The 16,756-nt window shown below is 41.8% G+C and overlaps 1 protein-coding gene across 1 annotated transcript in view; it reads left to right on the forward strand.

Annotated features, from left to right (window-relative positions):
- Window positions 1-16,756, forward strand: part of LOC128358824 (neural-cadherin-like) — a 93,383-nt gene that overhangs the window by 50,079 nt on the left and 26,548 nt on the right. Inside the window, exons 13-25 of the mRNA XM_053319218.1 lie at window positions 398-647; window positions 1,162-1,289; window positions 1,676-1,862; window positions 3,229-3,372; window positions 4,670-4,953; window positions 5,478-7,086; window positions 7,881-7,974; window positions 8,797-8,981; window positions 9,974-10,203; window positions 10,706-10,983; window positions 13,005-13,219; window positions 14,731-14,858; window positions 15,039-15,166. Of these exons, the coding sequence (XP_053175193.1) occupies window positions 398-647; window positions 1,162-1,289; window positions 1,676-1,862; window positions 3,229-3,372; window positions 4,670-4,953; window positions 5,478-7,086; window positions 7,881-7,974; window positions 8,797-8,981; window positions 9,974-10,203; window positions 10,706-10,983; window positions 13,005-13,219; window positions 14,731-14,858; window positions 15,039-15,166 (3,860 nt within the window). The remainder of the gene's footprint in view (window positions 1-397; window positions 648-1,161; window positions 1,290-1,675; window positions 1,863-3,228; window positions 3,373-4,669; window positions 4,954-5,477; window positions 7,087-7,880; window positions 7,975-8,796; window positions 8,982-9,973; window positions 10,204-10,705; window positions 10,984-13,004; window positions 13,220-14,730; window positions 14,859-15,038; window positions 15,167-16,756) is intronic.

Consider the following 16,756-nt stretch of genomic DNA (forward strand, 5'->3'; position numbering starts at 1 on the left):
GGTACAAACAGGAGCGATCTTCTCATCTAACTCTCAGCAAGAAAACGAGTAAGAGCATTTCCCAAAAAGTTCCTTTAAACTCAGAGTAGTAATTTCCTTTTTTGGGGGTTAGTAAAAAGTTCCTTTTATGATGTTAGAGCCAGGTTAGCATATCTAGCATGAAGAAGTGGAAGCAGTGTGATGTAGAGAGTCTGGGTAGTGTTTTTCAGTCCTTATGCTAAGCTAAGTTAATCATCCCCTGGCTCCAGCTTACTCCACACTTACTTGACAGACATGAGAGTAATAATAACCTTTTCATCTCACTCTCAGCAAGAGAGACTAATTGTATCAGTCTACCCTAATTTTCTGAAATTCAGACATTATGCAAAGAAAATACTCTACTTTTCATTCTATTCAGACAATCAGGGCAACTTCTCACCTGGGAGACCCAAGGGTGACCTACAACCTAGAGGATGGGATGGTCCCCGAAACCAACATGCCAGTTCGTTTCTACCTCTCCCCCAACCGGGAAGATGGCTCTGCGTCCATCCTGGTGTCTGAGCCGCTGGACTACGAGACCACCCCCTTTTTCTCTCTCAGGGTGCGAGCACAGAATGTGGCTGCAGTGCCTCTTGCAGCTTTCACCACTGTTTATGTCAATATTACAGGTATGACTTGTATTTTCTCACTTTAACTGTCATTTCTCTTTTATATGAAGTTGGGATTGTCAGACTTAATCAGTGAATTAGCTTTATTAGTTTTATTTTATGTATATATCTGAACTGTCTGTTCATATATATATATATTTTACAATTTTAAGTTTTTATTACATTTATGAATGGAATAAAATTAACAGTATCAATTGATACGATATGCTAAACATAAAACTAATTGATTTGACTGAGATATGACAAAGCAACTGTCCTCAGCTAAAGGTTCAGCTGACATTTTTAGCCTTTAGGTATTGAGTTCATGTGCAAGTCCAGCACCCAGAATATTTAAATTAGCAGCTGGACAGTGTTGTGCTCATGCTTTAGCTTTTCTCAAAAAATTAGACCTCTAAATCTTTAATGTATGCAGTTACAAAAGCTACGGCTTTGGACACTGGTTAATTCATTGCTTAATTCTATGTGGAAATTAACACATTATCAATTTGCAACTTAATCTCTCCTCTTTCCTAAGACGTCAATGACAACGTGCCGTTTTTCACTTCTTCCATCTACGAGACCTCTGTAACAGAAGGAGCCCAGATAGGGACCTCGGTTCTCCAAGTGTCTGCTCATGACAAAGATCTGGGTCTTAACGGAGAGGTTTGTGGTTATCTATTTTGTGTTCATATGCCAGTACAAAAAAAAAACATCCACAGACTACATTTCCCTTGTTAAGCCACCAGTGTTACGCTACAAAGAGCATTCTGTAACATCACACCTCAATCCCTCCAGTGCAGAGGCTTTTGTTCCAGAGTTGTCAAAGTGTTGTGGTGGTGGTGTTGGGAACTATGCCATTGCAACTGGGTGACTGAGATTGAAAATATCAGTGGGGAGGAGTATTGATCTGGTTTTGCCTGCAATGGAAAGACAAACTCTGGGAATATGATAGAAACCTCTTGACATTTCATTTTCAGCCAGAAAGCCTCTAATTTCTGCAGTTTTTGAAGAATCTGTTAGGATTCCCAAAATGTCCCTGTACTCCACAGATCACTTACTCTCTGCTGAGTGATAGCAGTGGTGACCACCATCTGTTCAGAATAGATCCAAAACTTGGAATCATCTACACAGAAGCTGTGTTTGATCGTGAGGCTCGCAGCTCCTATTTGCTGGAGGTGCAGTCAGAAGATGGCCAGGAATCAGCTCGGCCTGGCAAGAACAAACAGCCCAACACAGGTTAGAAACTGACAATTTTAATAATGACATCAGAGCATGAAACTCTCTATGAATGTATATTTTGCTTCATTTAATTCAGATAATTCGTACCCCAAGTTAGGCTCATCACTGTTCAGTTATCATATCCCCATATCCTCTGTCTTTTTAGTCATACAATTTGTTTCATCATTATTAAATTCTAAGAAACTTTAGGAGTTAACTTTGGACCGACCTCTGCTCTGGTGCAATGTCCTATTCATAAAAAGCAGCATTGTTCTTTCCCAATAAGCCTGCAGGGCATTACTGAAAACTTATGAGTTGAGTTCTTCCTCTGTGCTGCACTGTGTTTGGTATTACATTACATTCATTTATACCTAGGGATTGACTTTGAAAAGTGAATCTTAATTTGATTCATTCCTCTACCATGACCAGACAGCTTCACTCTCTTCCATGTGAAAATAGCTCAGAGGTTTCCTGCGATGTCTCTTTGTTATGAACCTTTTTTTTAATTTTCGACGCTCAATATTTAACAAGTACAACCTCTGTTTGTTTACCATGTTCTCTTTGTGACATTTTGGCAGTCATAAAACCTCTGTCTGTATCTAGACTGACGTAATATGACGTTTGTATTCAGAAGTGGGTCTTTGCAAATGTTTGCGAGAGAGGTATTAGGGGCAAAGGGTGATGTTTTGGAGCAGCAAAGCTCTTTCTCCAGGGTTGCCAGGGCTGCTTAGCATTTGCAATGAGCCTTAGCTCTGTCTTGTGCTATGTATCTCCCACACCCAGAAGGGCTCATCTCCTCTGCAAACATTACCTGTCTCTCTGCGTCACCCCTGGGATACACCAAGAGGAGGAGGGAAATGTAAAAACAAGCAGAGAAAATAGAGCCACACTCCACCACTATCATCTCTTACCGCTACATCTCCACATTAACATGTCAGCCATGTGTTTTGTGAGCAGATAATTTACTCTTTCTAACTAAAGAAATAAACAGTGTAATGAGTAGAGCACCGATAAGACACAAGCACTTGTCATCTTATAAATATTTAACCTTCCCAGTAGAGACATTTTATTATCAACTCACTGCAAAAAAGGTTTAGCCTTAATACTGTTGTCTTTTTCTGTTGAAAACAGTTACCTCTGTTAAAACAATAAACTCATAACAAAATGAATTATTTATGTAATTTACTTCAAATCTTTGTGAATAATGTTTTGTCTGATTTCCATGTCAATGAGGCATATTGCGTCGGGTTAAGTGCCACTTTCCCACTAAACATTTGTAGAATCAATAAACAGATGGAGGGAGAATGTGCACAGTGTTTGTTGAACTGTGTGTGTGAGTTTGTGTGCTGTCGTTTAATCTGCTGCCATTCTGTCATTCATGCAGACACAGCATATGTGCGGGTTTTCATCAGCGACGTCAACGACAACAAACCAGTCTTTGCTCAGCGACTGTATGAAGTTGGTGTCGACGAGAATGCAGATGTGGGCCTGGCTGTTGTCACAGTTAGTGCTAATGACGAGGATGAAGGTATGCTTGATGAGGCAGAAGACTGGAGAGGTCCCACAGAGATTTTACTGATGCCATTTCTTAAAAATAAAGGTTAAAGAAGCTAGCCAACCGGAATCAATATAAAAGTGTTTATGTGCCTCTTTGAAACTTTACACAAGTTTTCTGAGTTCATGTTTTTCAATTTCACCAGACTCTCTTTCTTGAAATACAAATATTATTGGCAGTGAACTCTATTTGTGTTTGAAACATGCATAGAATGACCCAATGAGCAATCTGGACTGAGCTGGAATCATGCGATGTGCTAGATTTAGTCATTTAAGTGCTTGGTAATGCACTATGGCACATATGTTCCAAAAAGAGTGACACGCTCCCACACAGTAGGTGGGCGAGATTTAAGCAATAAAGCAGTTGCTCATCCTCCGTACAGCAGTAGACTAAGATCCCTTTATCAGGCATGTTTAGGTCCGTTAATCAAGTATTTATGGTGAGCGGGGGTGCAGCTTAGGCCGGGCTGCAGCACTAATGATTAATAACTGTGGAATAACACCAACCCCCAACATTAAAGTTACAATACTGTTGCACTTGTCTCTGAGAGGCTATGCTCAATCTGTCTTGTTTAAAAACTCCACCCTGGGCTTGACTGCAATAAGCCTGCCGGATCCCAGTGGGAGGCAGGGAGCACTTTGTCAGCCAGGGTTGTGTTAATAGTGCAGATTAGTGTATTTACATGGGATTGTAGCTACTTTAACCCAACAGGATGATTGAAAGTGAAGACATTTCAGGAGATTATCTTATCTATTTCAATGTTAAACCACTAGATAGGATACTCTCCATGGAGACACAGAAGATAAGTTCAGATATTGACTTCCTCTTTACTACATCCCCTCATCCTCTCTTGGGCCCCAAAATCATTCCCCAGAGGCTACTATCAGACCGCATTACGCTACTTTTCACTCTCATGCTCCTTTTCACTTTTTCAGCACTCTTTTTTAAAAATCTGAATACGATTAAAGCCGAGTAGACTAAACTTTCCATTTAATTAAGTAATCAAAACAAGAAAGAAAACCTACTAATGCTGAGGTCTCTGAGGGAATGAGGTGTAATACCCTTGTGGTTACACCCTTGTGTTGTTGCTCTTGTGATTCCACTAAAAGTAAGAAAAAGGCTGACGTATACATCATGCAGAAAATAAAGGAATAGTGATGGCTGCAGTAGCCTGCTGTAAATTCTATCCTCTAATATGTTGATGCACACTAACCTTTAGATTTCAGTAATAATCCCTGGTTAATCATGCATTTTGTGATTTCTCTCACAGGGGCCAATGCCAAGCTACGGTACCAGATAACATCTGGCAACAAGGGTGGTGTTTTTGACATAGAGCCAGAGGTGGGGACAATCTTTATTGCACAGCCACTGGACTATGAGCAGCAGAAGAGGTACAAGCTACTGGTCCTCGCCTCTGATGGGAAATGGGAAGACTATGCAGCCGTGGTGGTTACTGTAGTTAATAAGAATGATGAGACACCTGTGTTCTCCATGAATGAATACTATGGATCCGTCACAGAGGAGCTTGACGGGTCACCTGTGTTTGTACTGCAGGTGAGAGTCTAAGATAATCATGCTAAGAGATTTTACCTTGTGGTTTTTCCATAATAACTGCAATCCTTACATCTGTAATTATGTTTAGAGTGCTCTCTTTTTAAATCAACAGCCTCTCAATATTTCAGAATGGCAATTTTAGAATGCAACATATTATTCCAGTGTAGTTACTGTGACTTTTTCAGTGTTTATACTCTCCCGTGGCTTGAAATCTTGTAGAATTATTATTCCATTAAATTAGAGTTACAGTATAGATGGATTTTATGTGGAAAAATTCAGCAGTCAGGCTGTCAAACCCACACTGGGGCCAGATGTGAGAAACATGTCAGATCAGAGCTCATTGCTTTAATTTAGGTGGCCAGGAAGAAGTGCAAACACTTAAATGGGCTGTCTAAAAAATCCAAAAGTAAAGAAAGTCTTCTTTGCTTTTGGGTGAAGTCTGAAAAGAGATAAAAGGAACATGTAATTTGGGTTTGGCTGTATGAATGAGTATCCATTTTCTTAAGTTGTTTTTATCTCTGCAGGTGACCGCCACTGACCCAGACAAAGATGCAGACCAGGGTGCCATACGGTATTCCATTCATGGCCAAGGAGCAGAGTCTCACTTCATGATCAACGACATCACGGGGGAGATGTATGCCCAGCGCACTATGGACCGAGAAGAACGTGCTGTCTGGCGCTTTGTTGTTATGGCAACAGATGAGGAGGGCGAGGGACTTACTGGCTTCACTGATGTTATTATCAACGTGTGGGACATCAATGACAATGCACCCACCTTCTCGTGTGCGCCTGATAATTGTCACAGTAGCGTGGCGGAAAACTCACCTCCTGGAACGTTTGTAGTGGAAATGACAGCAGTGGACCTTGATGATGCAGCAGTAGGTCAGAATGCAATCCTCACTTACCGGATTACTGAAAATGCACACAATACAAACAACGCAGAACTTTTTACTATTGATTCCAGCACTGGAACCATTTCTGTGGCAGCAGAGGGTCTGGACCGGGAGATTACTGACAGCCACCGGCTGGTAGTTGAGGCCCGGGATGGTGGTGGTATGACAGGTACAGCGACTGCCACTATAGTTGTAACAGACATCAACGACCACTTGCCAAAGTTTAGAGAGGACTGGTGTGGTGCTCGTGTGCCTGAGAGCATTGATGTAGATGCCTCCATTTTGGAGTTGAGCGCTGTGGATCCTGACGCTGGCACGTATGGACAGTTGGCCTTCAGTGTGGTGGCAGGAGACCCGGAGCAGAGATTCTACATGGTAAGCCACAGACTAGAGCAGACGGGCACTCTGAGACTGAAGAAAAAGCTGGACTTTGAAAAGCCAGGGGAGCAGCGGTTTAACCTTACTGTAAGGGTGGAAGACTCTGACTTCTCCAGCCTTATTCACTGTCTGATTTTAGTGGAGGATGAGAATGATAATGGCCCTGTGTTTGTCCCGAGCTCCCACTTTCTCTCCCCTTTGCCTGAGGACGTAACCGTAGGAAGCAGTGTCATTCAGGTCGTGGCCACTGACTCTGACTCGGGGTTGAATGGAGACATTTTATACAGCATTCTTCCTCAGTCTGATCCATATGGACATTTTATAGTTAGCCGAGGCGGTACGATCACAGTCGCCAAACCACTGGATAGGGAGACAGTGGCAGGTTATGAGTTGGTCGTCATGGCGACAGACCAGGGTACCCCAGCACGGACTGGCAGTGTCACGGTCCACTTGCCGCTGCTGGACATGAATGACAACGGGCCAGAGCTGGAGACAGTCTACACTCCTGTGCTATGGGAGAACAGTCCAGCACCTCAGGTGGTCTGGCTTAACAGGAGCTCAACTCTGCTTCATGTTGTAGACAGAGACTCCCCAGAGCATGGGCCTCCTTTCTTTCTCTCCCTGCCCTCACTCTACTCCATCGACTTCAACCTACAGGATCATGGGAACGGCTCTGCCACACTCACAGCCCTCCGGAGATTCGACAGAGAAAGACAAAGACAGTTCTATTTACCAGTGATTATGATTGACAGCGGCAATCCGCCAATGACGGCCACAAGCACACTCACCATCACCATTGGTGACCAGAATGATAATGCCCATCAGGAAGGAGAGAAAGATGTCTATGTGCAAAGCCGCAAGGGTGAGTGCTCAATTCTTTCTCCTTGCACCTTGTTTTCACTACAGAGTGTTGCACTGCAGGCAGAGCTTGAGTGAAGAGGGGGAACTGAGACTACAGCTGAAGGGAAAAGTTTTTATACCCATACCTGCTCGGTGTAGTCTGGAATTCATAATTGTGCTCTTCCTTTTACATTCCAACAGTGTTTTGTTATGGTAATATCAGCATCAAATCCTTTCTTGAGCCCTCAGCACATTCTATCCTTGCAAACTCTTCGCTTAAAGCTCATCTGAACATCACCTTATGATAAAGATCATGAATCTTTTCTTTTTTTGTGTGTTTTTTTTGTTACCCTCCAGGTACGTTGGTAAAGTATGTCGGCTTGTTAGTGATTTGATTGCACACTCAGCTACATGTCAGTTTTGGTAATTGTGAAAAACAGGAGCGCCGTGACTCATCCAGACTGCCGTTGTTTACCCAGCTGCAGTACTCTGGCACTGCAGGTCGATAATAACATAATCCATACCGAGATAGCCCCGCTTCCTTAAGCTCCACGCTCTCTGAAGTGGAGCACTGAGAGCCTATTCATTCCAGCAGTGGGGCTCCACAGTTATGAGCATAATAAGTAGAACAGAACACAAGAATGCAAGATAAGGAGAAGAGGGGGACGAAAAGATAAGTGTTGGCATCAGCAGATTCTGTCCAAACTGAATCAATGTGTGTGTGTGTGTGTGTGTGTATATGTGTGTGTGTGTGTGTGTGTGTGTGTGTGTGTGTGTGTGTGTGTGTGTGTGTGTGTGTGTGTTTACCTTGTACAGGAAGGATGGCAAATGCGGCAATGGGAAAGGTATATGCCCCAGATCCTGATGAGTGGGACAACAAGACCTACACTCTGGAGACAAGTGCAGCCAAGTAGGAACTCTCTGTTAAATGCATATCATTTTTCCAAAAACATCCCAATCTCCAAATGTGCAGCACAAGTACAAGTGCTAAAGCAATACAATACCAGAGGAACTGCCTGTTGTGAAGAATTTGAAAAAATAAAGAGGATGTAGACTAGCGTTCAGGTTGTATTTCTCTCATAATGCCTTTCAGTGATATTGCTTGACTTGAAACATACCCAACCGGTACTCCTCCTAATCTTAGATCCAATTCCCAAGTCTCTAATATAAGGAACATCCTCCAAAGGAGCTTTAATCATAACCGTCAACAATGATTGCCATGCCATGGAAAACGCAATCAGATTCAAACAAACTAAGCAATCTTGGTGCACCTGTATGATGTTCTGAGATGAAACAGCCATATAAGCACAGTCTGACTCCATCAGGGACCTTGTGCAGCTATTCAGTATTCATACCCTCAAGATCAGATTAGAAATACCAATTGCACATTTGTTTTATTCATATAACAAATTCTGACAGTTACCATGACAACTATCAAGCTCTTTTACGAGCTTTTGGAGCCAAGGAATTTCTGTTTTGTTTTTATTCTTCTTGGCGGTTTTTCTCTCACTGTCTCTTTGTGTTTTTTGAAAATGAATTTCCATTCACTTCCTGCTGGAGTAAACCCAAGTACTGCTGATCAATTCTCTACTTGTCTGTCTTCCATCTGTCAGGTATTTTCTTCTGTACAAGAGCTCAGAAACAAAAGAAGCCACTTGCCTTTTTTTTCTTTTTCTCTTATCTCCCACTGAAACTGTTCTCCCCTACTTAATAGATCCTCTTCTGTTCTCAGATACTTCAGCCTGAATCAGAGCTCAGGAGTGCTGACCATTCGACAGAGCCCTCCAGCAGGGAGCTATTGGTTGAGAATCGGGGTGTCTGATGGGGTGTGGCCCGATGTGATGTCTGGGGTCAGAGTTCATGTCAGAGATCTGGAGGAAAAGGCCGTCCTGTCATCTGCCTCACTGCGCTTGACTGGTAATGTTAGCTGACTCATCTGATGGCATAAACACTGTGTTAATTTTTACCCATGGGGTTCCTGCAGCTCGGCTGTGTATGTGGATGTGATTCAACACACAGCAACAGGCATCAGTTTACCTGTCATGTCTTTACATGACCCCGAGAACAGAGTCAAGAAAATATTGAGTGTAACAGTTTTTCAGTTGGATTCCACCATATCCGTCACTTGCCTCAAAGTAGAAAGCTTGCTCTTTGTTGCCGCCATTGTTGTTAAATTCCTTTTTGAAGCTGATGTTGAAAGAGACAGCATCTGCCACAGGCATGAATAAATTGGTACTTTCCATTGAATGATTATCAGGTTGTCAATCCAGTTAACACTGAAATAATAGGCTGTCAGGAGTTTTTATACTGCATTATTTAACATTTCTAAGCATTGTAAAGCAACCATTCACATTGCCTGTTGGTAATAGTTTCCTTATTCTTCTTACTATTTGAAAACTCTGAAGTTTATGTTAGAGTGTTCATTTTTCTGTCAGTCTCTCAGAGCAAATCGGAGTTATAAAGGTCAATTTGAAAGTGTCAGGTAAAGTCCTTGACATTTAAAAAGCCATTCGGCAAACAGAGTCGAAGGCTATTATGGATGCCTCTGACTCCAAGTCATTATCATTTTTTAGAGATTAAAGATGACTGCCCACATTCTCCAGATATTATTGAAAGGTGGCAGCACAAATGTGATTGATTTTTCTGGACATTCAAATATTTTGTACAAGGCAGTTCCTGAGAACCCTGTTTATTTTCAGTAAAGAAATAAAGAATTTTACTCGATTGCATCACGCCTCCTTCACCTTCCGGATGATTCAGTGAGGAAATTGATCAATAGACAGAGATGTTACGCTAGCTCTTGTGCTAATGGAATCAGGAACTCACCAGGCTTTGATCAACTCTGTAGTTGTCATTGACAAGTCAGTAGTTCTTATTGCATGAACCCCCACTCTCTTTGTCTCCTAAAGGCATTACAGCGAAAGATTTTATCGACTCTCACGTCGAGGGGATGAGTCGGCTGGAGATGTTCTGGGACTTCCTGTCTGAAACCCTGTCCGTCAGACTGGGGAGTATCAACATTTTCAGCATAACAGACAGAGATGAAAAAACTGTGGACATCTACTTCTATGTGCTAACCGATACTGGCTACCTGCACTCAGAGAAATTACATGGTGTCCTCGCGGCACATAAAAAGAAGGTACATATACTGTCTTGTCTGATAGATAGAGATCAGTGCTCATATATCAAGTGATATACTTGGGAGCTTGTGGGGAAAGATAACAGGTTTTTATCTGCCCTTTTATATTACGCCAACTTTCTGTCTGTTTACTGCCTGGCTCTGTCATGTCTCTTTGTCTCTCCCATTCATTTCTTGTCTATGTCTCCTTTCCTTTTGTTGCACATCTTTTCATCCGTGTTTTGATTCTGCGTCATTTTATTTCCTCTGGCATGTCTAACTACATGCCTTGCTGCTTTTGCAACCACTGTTTATATGAATATTGGAAAGCATTTATGTAGATTAGTGTTGTGTGCTTTTCATTCTTATTTTGCATCGCTTGTGAAATCATTTTATCATTCCACATTTGATTACTGTGTCAACATAAAACACTGAAAATTCACATCTTGTATCTTTATTGACAGTTATTGTAATTCCCATATTTGTCTCCTATTTGTCTCCCCTCCTCTCTCACCCTTTGCAGCTTCAGTCACTGCTGCGTGTGAATGTGAGCCAAGTGCAGGTAGATGAGTGTGTGGGCATAGACTGTAAGGCATCTGGCGGCTGCTCTACACAGTTAAGCATCAGTGACTCGCCCACCCTGGTGGATGCAGGTGCTTTGTCCCTGGTCTCAGTAAAGGTGATCTCCACGGCTGTGTGTGGCTGCGCTGCCCGTGAAATGACCCACCAACCCTGCTTCTCATACCCCAGTAACCCATGCCTTAATGGAGGAACCTGTGTCGACACCCAGAATGGATACAGGTGAGAGGCAGGTCCGCAGTGGTTCTGGAGGACTACAGTTTGAAGAAGCTCTTTAAAAGATAGAAAACAAGGAATAACATTTTCTAATGCGCTGCAGTCTCCTCTCTAGTCCTGTTAGGCTTACTGTATGAGTGACATCCTGGAAAATGAGCCCAGAATTACTAACAGCGCCTTGTGAGAAAACTCTCCTTCACCTGTAACTTGACCTAACTTGGAGCTGCTTTGCAGTGTCGTCGGCTGAATATAGAGTAGCAGGATTTCATAAAGGGCTTTGGTCTCTTTGCCACTGAGGTAATGTACATGTACTGTATGTGCATGTCATTCTGATAATGAGATGTCTGTATTTGTAGCTTAATATTGAGTTTTAAAAGATCTTCTGCACTGCGTTTTGCGTAATAAATAATAATAATAACAAATATAGCTTTTGTATCAAAGTCATTAGCCAGTAACCCTAACCTCATTCACCTTAAATATTGACAAAATGCCAGATATCAATATGGAGGTCTTCACCTTCAACTGTGTGGGTCTCTGTGGGAGTCAGAAGAAACAGCACGCGGTTCATTTCATGCACACACTAATGCCCAGATTAAATAAATATAGGGCAAGAGGATTAGTACAACTGGCCCCCCTCTATGCTCGCAACTTCTCAAAAGCTCATTTAATGCCATTTACATGAACATGTAAGTTTGTCAAAGGATAAGTCTAAAGAGGGAAAATGTACAGAACCCTTTTTTCTCACTTTTATCTTTTAAATTATCTCTGCTGCAGTTGATCCGCACACTGCTGCGAGAAGCCCTTGTTCTTTGAGAGGAATATCTCCCCGTATGTGCTATATGTGCCCTCATGTGAATGTAGTACAACCATAAAGAATCCAATTTTTAGTTCTATCCTTTGTCGAAGGAGCTTAACAGGCAACCTCAGACAGCAACTGATCAGATATTGTCAGTCAGAAGTGAGAAAAACATGCCCTACACTTCTTGATTTGGATTGGCATTGCTCTCTTGAGTCACATGAAAGTGCAGTGAAAAGAGTGAGGTGCTGTGCTTTGGCATGTGCAATATGTATGCATAAGGCTACACTCTTCCTAAGCCGTCCCTTTTGCTGCGTATAGATCAGTATTCCTGACATGTGTTGCCCCTCTGCAGAATAAACAGCGATGGGGAGAAACAGCCCCTAACAGCCTCAGTACACACAGCCTTCCTCAGACACTGCATGAAAATAGATGGCTTTGACATTATCAGCAAAGCCAGCTTGTCTCACATGCTTGCAGTGGAGGGGACAGGATGAGATCAACCGGTCTCTTCCATCCAGTGATTGAATGGGCTCTCTTTCCATCACTGCATGTATCTCTTAAGTAATGTTTATGTTTGTGCATGATTATTAATATTTACCATTACGCTCTTACACACCAACACATTCAAGACAGGCAGGGAAACATTCATTTCTAGTTAATGTTCCTGCAAGAGCGGTGATCCTTAACACTTACACGCTAATCAAAGTAGACAAGCACAAGAAGATGCAACGTGTGTAATACCTTAAAAATGAGAAGGAGGGGGGGGGGGGGATAAGCGAGAAAAAAGTCCAGGAAATCAGTGGTGGTACGGTGCATATAAAAGTGAGAGAAATAGAATTAATTATCTCCTAACAAAGGAGACATGACGTGCCATGCAGGAACAATCTCCAGAGGGTTCAGCTTGAGCAGCTGTGATAGATAAAGAACAGACCGGAATAATGTTACATTCATAGATAATTGATTTAATGTCTGGTTGAATATTCAGGGCTTTGTGGCCTATGCAAACAATTGATTGATAGAAGCGTTTTCTTAGCTGTGCGTGTTGGAGCAAAGTCAAAACCCCTGCCTGTATGAATCAACGGGACTGTCACGTTCACTGAAGGAAAGTCACCATGCTCAGATCCAGAGATTGCACAGTGTAAAGATTTAACAGAGCAGAGAACAGGGACAGTGATTGTTTCTATCCTGCCTTGATTTTCCTGTTTTTTCTTCCTCCACGGTGCTACAGGTGCCACTGCCCCCCACAGTTTGAGGGGCCAGACTGTCAGCAGACGAGAATTAGTTTCCTTGGCAACGGCTATGCCTGGTTTCCTCCCATAAGGCCATGCTTTGATAACCATCTTTCACTGGAGTTTATGACAGAGGAAGACGACGGACTGCTACTGTACACTGGCCCATTGGCCACTCTGCTGCCTGGGGACGCTGAGGACTACATGGCCATAGGTAAAGAGTGAGTCTGGATGATTAGATGTGTGCCAAGGGGCCTTTGGGCCATTATTGCAATAAAACTTGGGGCTTAATTTTGTGTGTTTAATTACTGGGTGGCAGCTAATCAGATATATGAGGCAAATTTTGTTCGTTAGAGTACTGCTGAGGGATATGAGCACTCATTCTACAGAGTTATACTGTAAGTACTTAATGTGTTGCTGCACGGGCAAGCCAGTTTTACTGTTTAATGTGAATGTAATTATTTGCCATGTGCTATGAGAAATTCTGTTTTTTCTTATCCCCTTTGCCTCACCGTCAGAGCAGTAGTTCTGACTCAGAGCCTGGTAGACATTCAGTGTCTTACTCAAGGACACGTCAGCGGGGTTTATTCCTGCTGACAAAAAGGCTCCAACCTGAATCCTCCAGGGGAAGGACAGTAGTAAAAATAAAATGGAATAGGTGATTGGGTATAAGTAATGGCTGGATGTAAGGCTTAATGCTTACCATATGTTTATATATAAGGTTGCAATGTCATAAGCATAATATTACCAAATGCAAAAACCAATCGCAAACCAAACTTGGAAAGAGCGTCATAGCTGAAAAAGGACACAATACAGTGCTGTAAAACACTGGTTATTAATAGCTGAAGATAGTTGAGATTTGGCTTGTGCTGTGGCCTAATTGTCTTGCTTAGTTAGTTGCTCACTCTCTCTCTCACACACACACACACACACACACACACACACACACAGACACACACATTCATACATATATAGAAACAGTTTACAAATATCATTCTGTTAGTTACTGTATTTTGTGACTACAGGTTTGTTAATCTACATTCAATTGATTGTATCGAACAATACAGTTGTTGTTGTTGTTGTTGTTGTTGTTGTTTTCCTTGCTGTTTTTTAGTCTCTTAAATATATCCGTTCACCCCACACATCAGAGGTTACTTCAATTTCATTTGTGGGTCCAACATGATTTAAAAATAAGATTAAAAAAAATATATGTGCAGCAACATCACATCCCAGAAACATCATCCTTACTCATCCTTACCTCGTATGTCATCTTTACTTAGGATCACACTAAGAGCTCACCCTCATTAGTTTGGATGGACATACTCTTACACGTTTCTTTTCCTGTTTCACAACACACCAACTGTAGCCATCACCATCACCTTGCTTCTGGTGCCATTCAGATTCCTTTGTGTAATCTAGCTGTATTATATTGTCAGCCTTTTTTTTTGTTCACACTGTGTTTTTGTTTTGAGGTAAGATGCTTTCATAAGTCTTTTGTTTTTTTCCTGTGTCTGCACAAACTAGATATTTGCATCTTGCCTGTTTTTTGTTTTTTTTTTGTTGTTGTTTTTTTTGCAATGCTCTTAATGCTATCATTGATCCTGTGTCTACATTTTGTCTGTTTTCTTTTTATTTTAAGAATATGTAGTTCTCATATGTGGTCCAGATGCTTCATTTACTTTAGAGTAGTTAGTGTTAAATTCTGAACTCTTTCTTTTCTCTTAGAGCTGATTGGTGGGACTCCCAGTCTGAAAATTAACCATGGTTCTGGGACCCTGGTCCTCCAGTTAACAAATAACGCTGGGGTCGCAGACAGACGCTGGCATCGACTTGATGTCAGGAGCAACAGTAAAGTAAGGGAATTATATTCATGCAAGCCTTATTGCATCGTATTCTTTCTTTCTCTCCAGATAGGGACAATACATCCCATTAAAATTGATGCTGTAATTTGTAGAGCATGTCTAGTTACAGCATACTCTCACATCCACACATGCAGCAGTGTTGACCTCTCTTCACTCTTCCCCAATTTAAAGGAGGTGCGCTTCACTCTCGATCGATGTTCCAGTGCAATTGTCATGGAGACAGAAGGCGTGGACTCATGGGCAATGACAGAGGACCGTTCATCCTGTGAAATCCGAGGGGTCACACCCAACAGGGACAAGTAAGATCAACAGCTCAACAAAACAACCAACACTGCACAATTTCAAAACAAGCACTTCCTCTGAATTCTAAAGGGAGCCAATAAGCACCTCAGGCTGCCAGCACTAAATCATCAGTTATAAATAGTTTTTATTACATTTTGAACCAGCAAATGGACATATGTAAATAGATGAATAAATAGTCTGGCACAGGATTTAATAAACCCCCATATGGTACCATAGTAGAGTTGATCAATTCTCCAGAAATCCCTCTTGGATTGTCCTGTGGTTGGAAACTAATCTGCCAAGGTTTTCTTCTGTTCATTTTTAATCTAAAACATACATGGCCCATATGGACAATGTCTAAATACAAAGAAGTGTTCTTTGGGCTTAACACTGCTGGTCATTCATTTCACCACAGATAAGCTATCCAAAATGTAATCTGAAATCATTGATATAAAGAAATAAATAAACATAATTTAGCACCAAACAACTCCATGACATTGAAGGATGGATGATGGATGATCTCTGCATAGGAGAAAGAAATTTTCTGAAATGAAACGAAGGAGAGATACTCTGAGAGATACTCTGGACAACAAAAACAGTGCCTTCACATGGCTGTCAGGCACACACTGGTGTATATACAGACAAGAACTTTCTTTATTTTCATTCATCTGTCGATGGAGGGCTCAGGAAACAAGGGCTCATCTGCTGGATTCAGGCCACATCTTTTTTACATACAAAGTCATTTTTTCCTTGCCTTATTCGTGCAAGCTTGACCAAACAGCCAGGCACTGACTGGTCCCCACCCTGACAATAGGAGCCAACGTGGTGATGTTGCTGAAGCTCAGCATACCTGCTATCATGACGGTTCAGTCCTCCTGCAAACAACAATCATATCGACACTTATCTGTAAACACTGAGATGCATTATCAACTATTCTCTGTTTTCATTTTACTGGGACGAACTGCATTAACCCGTCATGCAAAACTCCCCCCCCGAAAATGCCTTGATTACTGATTAAAACATTTTGAGTATGTTTTAAGAAGGGACTTAAAAGAGATCACTGACTCAGCTAGGCAGCTCATTCTAGAGCCTTGTGGCCTGACTGTAAAAGGCTCTGTCCCCTTTAGTTTTCATCTGCAGCTCTGGAACAGATAAAAAAAGACCTCTGCCTGAGGATCTCAAAGTATGTACTGGTAATAAGAGATTAGAAATATACCAGGGAGAGAGGCCATGAAGAGCCTTAAAAGTAATCAGTAAGATCTTAAAATCAATTCTAAAACATACTGTGAGCCAGAATGAGACTGTAAAACTGCTGTGATGCGATCAGCTCTCTTGGCTCTGGTTAAATGTCTGGCAGCTGAGTTCTGTAAAGTTTGGAGTCGATCAATATATTTTTGGTTCAGGCAAGTAAACAAGCTGATGCAATATTCCAGGCGTGATGAGACGAAATCATCTAAAATAGTTTCTGTGTCTTTAAGACTATTTTTTAAATATTTCAAAGAGCTTAGTGTTGCACTGCTCAAAACTTAAATTACTATCAAACTAGATGCCAAGATTCTTTGCAACAGGCTTAATGTGTTCAACGGTGGTACTAGCAGATGGCTGGG

Source organism: Scomber japonicus, chromosome 5, assembly GCF_027409825.1.
Source record: "Scomber japonicus isolate fScoJap1 chromosome 5, fScoJap1.pri, whole genome shotgun sequence".
Classification (NCBI taxonomy): Eukaryota; Metazoa; Chordata; class Actinopteri; order Scombriformes; family Scombridae; genus Scomber; species Scomber japonicus.